The sequence below is a fragment of the Octodon degus genome, unplaced genomic scaffold, assembly GCF_000260255.1.
Source record: "Octodon degus isolate 3935 unplaced genomic scaffold, OctDeg1.0 scaffold00003, whole genome shotgun sequence".
NCBI classification, from domain to species: Eukaryota; Metazoa; Chordata; class Mammalia; order Rodentia; family Octodontidae; genus Octodon; species Octodon degus.
The window spans coordinates 32253932-32259836 of NW_004524579.1; the positions used below are offsets into that span (position 1 = coordinate 32253932).

At 35.3% G+C, this 5905-nt stretch overlaps 1 protein-coding gene across 2 annotated transcripts in view; it reads left to right on the forward strand.

Moving 5' to 3' along the window:
• Positions 1-21: 21 nt before the first annotated feature.
• Positions 22-5905, forward strand: part of CUNH18orf54 (chromosome unknown C18orf54 homolog) — a 22763-nt gene continuing 16879 nt past the window's right edge. The window contains exons 1-5 of one of the 2 annotated variants that reach the window (XM_023715032.1): positions 22-283; positions 654-709; positions 1949-2271; positions 3441-4205; positions 4511-4661. In XM_023715032.1, coding sequence (XP_023570800.1) covers positions 1989-2271; positions 3441-4205; positions 4511-4661 — 1199 coding nt within the window. In that variant the 5' untranslated portion in view covers positions 22-283; positions 654-709; positions 1949-1988. The remainder of the gene's footprint in view (positions 284-653; positions 710-1948; positions 2272-3440; positions 4206-4510; positions 4662-5905) is intronic. The other variant, XM_012514766.2, reaches the window with a different exon arrangement.

Here is a 5905-nt window from a genome sequence, read left to right on the forward strand (position 1 = left end):
GGGGCGAGGCGAGGCGAGGCGAGGCAGGGAAGCCCTCCCGGCCCGAGTTGGCATCGCGGGCCCGCGCAGCCTGCGCTTTCCGAGGCTTCCTTCTCGCTCGGGGGTGCGCGGGGAGCGTGCGGGAGTGGTCGCGAACTGCCCGCGCAGGGTTCCCGGGGCTGTTTCACGCGAAATACTCCGTTTTTGATTCAAGGTTGCAGAAATGTCTTGCCTCAACTGTAAACCATCTGCCGTGATGGATTTGCTTTTGGAGACGCGAGCTGCAGCCCTTGCGGAGGAAATGGTGAGATGGATGGGGTTTGCTCACGGCGCGCGGGGTTCGAGGTGAACCCGTGGTCGGGGTGGTGGGGTGTGCGCCGCGGTGGGGGCGTGTTGAGGATTAGGAGTTGGGAGACCCGGCGTGGTGGCGCAGCCTGTAATCCCAGCGCTGGGGAGGCTGAAAACGGGAGGATCACTACGAGTCCGAGCTGCGCAGCGAGACCCTGTACCAAAGACATTAAAAAAATAGTTTCTTAAACTGTTTTTCCATGCGTTTGAAAACTGTCAGTAATGAAAAGTTACATCGTAGATTTTCCGTCAGTCGTGTGAATTGAAATAATAGTAAATGGTATCACCACCTTACTGAAGACTTTTAAAGGTTTTTCTTTTTTAAGGTTTTGTAAAACAAAACCGGCAATCTATTCTGTGTCAGATAAGGGAGAAAACTGTTCAGGTAAGGTTATCCGAATTTACTTCAATGAATTTATGCTTTTGGGGAGGTAAAGGGCAAAGGTGACTTAATCTAGGCATTCTTTAGAGATATTCCATTAGAGCATCCAGGGACATGGGATAGGTGAAATAGTTATCTTATGTTGTTTCTTCCAGTAACTGCAGTCAGATCTGGAAGTGCATGCTCTATGGCTGTTACAGGAAGATATACTTCATCTCTGAAAAATTCCCATGAAGTTGAAATTGACAGTTGCTAAGATAACATTAAGTTATAAATTACATATTTTCAAAATTACATTAAAACATTAAATATGATTGACTTTACACCATTACAACATGTAGTAAGACATAGTTACTGTTTTTAGAACAGATAATTCTATTGTTAGTGAATTTAATATAATATGCTGAGTACCTTGTTTATTATTTAATGGATTTTCAAATGCAAGGCCTGTTGTACTAAGATTGACAGTAGTTACCTTAATTTTAGTAATGGAAAAGAGCAAGATAAATACATTGCCTGTTTCTTGATTTTTTTAAGCTTCCTTTAAAAGAGAGGTGAGCTGAATCTGTTTAACATAAGAATGGAAATTAGGGATGGTGGTAACCAAAAGGAAGATCTGGAAGTGGTTATTAAGAATGCTATTTTGTGAAAAGGGCATTATTACCTCCTTCTAAATTAAGACTTTACAGATACGTATTATAAAATGTCCTCCAGTCCTTTTTGTGGAAAGGTTAAAATTTCATAGTGGTGCTTTCAGTATTGAAAGTGCATAATCTTCATTATTCGGTCTTGATTTTAGGCAAAAAATCTGCTAACTCCCCTTGTTTCTAAAGCTTCATTTGTGTTGATCACCTTCAGTGTAGGCACTGGTTGAAAAATAGCATGTGGAAGGGGAATATTGGATATTGTGATGTCATAGAATATATTGCCATGAGAAGAAAAGACTTAGTAGTTTTCAGGACTTTAAAAAAACAGTATTTTTTTTCCCTTGGTTTTTCCGTGTATATGCTTATGTAATTTTTATATACATGCAGGCATGTAGTAGGTGCTTAATGTTTTCTAAATCACTGATGACATAATTCACAGTAGATAATAGAAATCATACAGTGCACAACTAGGACTGTCCATTATAGATACATGATTTTATTCCTAATTTAAAAAAATTAAGTTTATGATATTCTTTGCTTATAGATATTATTCCTTTTCATTGGCACTTTATCCTATTATCTTTGTGTTACAGCTGTTTTCTAAGGGAAATGCATAAAAAATTTGAGGAAGCATGGCAAAATCCAACACAAAACACAGAGTTCGTTCTCAGGAATCTTCAGTATCTTCTCTCCTGGCAAGCTGCAGTCTAAGTAGTAGCAATTCCTCTAGCTCTGGTGGCTCTTTTCACTATAAGGATAAGCTGTACAGTTCTGCTTCTCAGGCTCTACAGGCCTATATTGATGATTTCGATCTAAGCCAGATGTATCCTAGTGCAAGCACTGGAAGAATTAACATTGATGAGAGTGGTGCTAATATTCCACACTTTTCCAGTTATATTTCTAAACCAACCAATGGTATGCTTTTTATTCTTTGTTTTCATCATGTGTAGTGATTTGAAGCATTTGAGAGATGTCCTGTAGCCTTATAAATTTGACAGTTTTTGTTGTTTTGAAATAAAAATAACATTGGGCCGGGGAGATGGCTCAGTGGAATAAGCGCTTCCCTGGCAAGCGCAAGGGCATGAGTTCAATCCCTGGTTCCGCAAAAAAAAAAAAAAAAAAAACCAAAAATAACATAATATTGATAGTCTTTTTTTTTTTTTTTTTTGTACTGGGAATTGAACTCAGGACCTTGTGTTTGCCAGGCAGGCACTTATGCCACTGCTGAGCTATCTCCCTGGTGATATCTGAATATTTTTGTAAAGTTATTGTATAATTATCTGATCTCCAGGAAATTTCAGCTAAGATCCTCTTTGGACCTTAGAGGGGAGGCTAATGAGTGTAACTAATAAACTGCAGGTAGTTGATTCTAAACCTTTCAGAATTCATTTAACTGTAACATAATGGTACTGATTTTTGATGGAGTGGTTCTGGCTTTCATTATCTAACTTAATGATTTTAAAGTTCAACTTTTCTGAAGTTGTACTTACTCAGTCTCAACTGATGGGAAAAAATTCCATTTGTCTCTTTGATGTGTGTTCTGTGTGGGACAATAGTTTATCTTTGATAAAGCCTCCATGAAAGTGAGTCTGGAAAATGTAGTTATTGATAAACTAGTTAGTATGTTACTGCACTTAACAGAATAGGCTTAGAGTGGAAAAAAAAAATTGTATCCAACTGCGGATGGTATGTTTCAGAAGAAAACAGCACAACTTTTCACTGGAACCATGCTGTTACAGGGTGAATAGGAGAGAGAGCACACTATTTTTCCTTTTAGTTTGATGGCACATTTTTTTTTTTCTATGCTACAACCAATATTGAGTGGCCAGCATTAACATGATTGTGTTAGACTGTCAGGCATGTCTACATGAAAAACATTGAAGAAATGGTGACTTAGAGAATACTGGATGGCTCAGGTGGTTGGAGGTGAATATGTAGAAATTAAATACTGAAGACGTGAAGAAGACATTTAGGGTTAGATAAGAGGAAAGCAGCAAGGATTATAAAGCTCTTATATTTGCTATTGGATATTGTATTTGTGTGTTGTGAAAAGAAGATAAGCAAAACTGTGTTTTGTTTTTCAGCTTTTGAAAATCTTGACCACAAAGAGCACTCACGCTTCTTATCCTATGGAAGAGAGCCTATTAATGAGGTAGACTCCATTAGCCTAACAACTGATGATCTGTTAAGACTTCCTGCAGATGGATCATTTCCTTTCACTTTTGTTGGACCAGGTCACCGAACAAGAAAGAAAAGCAAGAAATACATTAGAAGATCAGGTTCACTGGACATTGAAAAAAATCCAAATTTTCAAGAGGTCTTCACTCCTGTGGACATGGATAACTTAGTTACTCCGGTTGTATGCACAAATAGAAAACAGTGTGGCAGGCTAAAAAACCCGAAACTTACACATAAGACTAACAAATGTGTTTTTGACTCATCATTATCTTTTTCTAAAGAATCTTTCAAGGACAGTTCAGAAGATGGTCTTGAAAATAATTATCCAAGATGGCTTACTAGCCAGAAATCTGATCTTAATGTTTCAGGGATAACTAGTATTCCTGATTTTAAATATCCCGTCTGGCTCCACAATCAAGACTTGTTACCTAATGCAAAAAGTCAAAGGGTTTCTAAAGAAGAGCATTGTTCCCCTAGACATAGTTATCAGGCACAAAGAACTGGATTTAGGAATAAAGTAGATTGTTTGGGATGTTCTTTGGAACCCTCAAGTTTTTCAAAATCCTTATGTGATGATAAAAGACTTGTTAATGAATGCAAATGTGATTCTGAACATAGCCAACATAAATGTGAAAATCCACTTCCAGGACAATCCAAAAAGCCATTCAGTGGTAATATTTTATTTTTAGTTCTTTTAACCAAAGGAAGCACTATAAATTTGATTTACCTTCTATGAACCTTTATTATTTTATTTTTGTTGCAGGCATATTGCTTTTTAGAAAGCTTATACTCTTCATTTATATAGCATTTTGTAACTATGTTAATGTCTCTTTTCTCCTTTACCTTCACTTGAGGGATCACATTTTAACAATTTGCTGTTATAAATTGTATATTCCAAATTATCTTACTATTTTGTGAGATGTAGTTATGCTTTCTATTTTTTTCTTAATAATTAATTACAATTTTTAAAAATTAGGTGACAAAATTGAATTGCTTATCCTGAAGGCCAAGAGAAATTTAGAGGAATGTACTGAAGGATTACCAAGGTCTATGAAAAAGGATGGCAGTCCATGCTCATTAGATAAACTTGAAGCAGAAAGATCATGGGAAAATATTCCTGTTACTTTGTAAGTAAGTGACAGTATTTACTTTTCTAAATGAAAAATGTAATACCAGATTTATTTTTAAAATAACTTAATGGTAATTAGTAATATTATGATTCTATAGAAGATAGCTTTAAGTTTTGCTTGCTTTAGGTTGCATTTTTCATTTGTTACCACAAGATGGTGTAGTGTTTCTACCTTCAAGGTACAGTATATAACTTCTTGATTTGTTACATATTTATTTTGTTTCATTATTAAATATTGACATATATCTTAATTTGAGGTGTTAGAATCAAAGACTGTTGTGCAAGTAGACAATTGTGGGAATTTTTGTTATTTTGTTTTTTTAAACTGTAAGCTGCCCATGTTTTCTATCACTTTGTTTGCATTTTACTTTCACTGTTACTCATTTTCCTTAAGTAATGGTACATTTTCTTATATGACCTACCATTTCAATCTTTTTATTATTCAAAAGATTGTTTCTATCTGTGTGTTTCACTTTTCAAGGTTATAGTTTCTCAGAATAATTTAAGAATTATTTACCTAGAAACCTGAGATTGTGAAAATAGAGTTAGAATTGGGAATTTAGGTAGGAGAGATTTTATTCTTAGTGATACATTTGAAATTACCGAAATAAAACATTGGTAACCCCATGTTTTAGGTGCTAATAATTTATTGCCTTATGTTGTCTAAACTTTTTGTTATAATCTTTTAATTCCTGAGTTTTTTCTTCTCAGTTGAATACCTCAGTTTTGAATGTCAGCGCTGTCTATAATCCAATTTAGATTCCTGTCTCTGCTGCTTTTGTGTTATGAGACCCTGTGCAAGTTACTTTTTTAAACTTTAGAGGAGGTGAAGTAAATACTTTGGGGTTATTATGAGGATTTAACTGAGTAGAAACGCAAGTACTTAGGACAGTTTCTGATCAAGGGTGAACTGTTTTATAAATTGTAGAAGTGGTGATGCTGGTCTAGAATATTGTATTTAAACTTTTTTGCTTTGTTTCTCAAGTTTGTTCAATAATATCCTTTAAAAAGTCTTGGGTTAATAACTAATGTTCATCTATCTTCCTAATTTTCTATTTTTCCAGTTCATTTGCATCTTAGTAAAGTATTAAGAGATACAATGCTTTCCTTTTAATTGGTACAAAGTAAGTTACCAAGTAATACTAGAAATGCTTAAAGTTTTTTACATTTATTTAATGTGTCATATTTAGAATAATATGATCTCTGTCTTATATAATTACCAATGATTTGGCCCAGTAACCT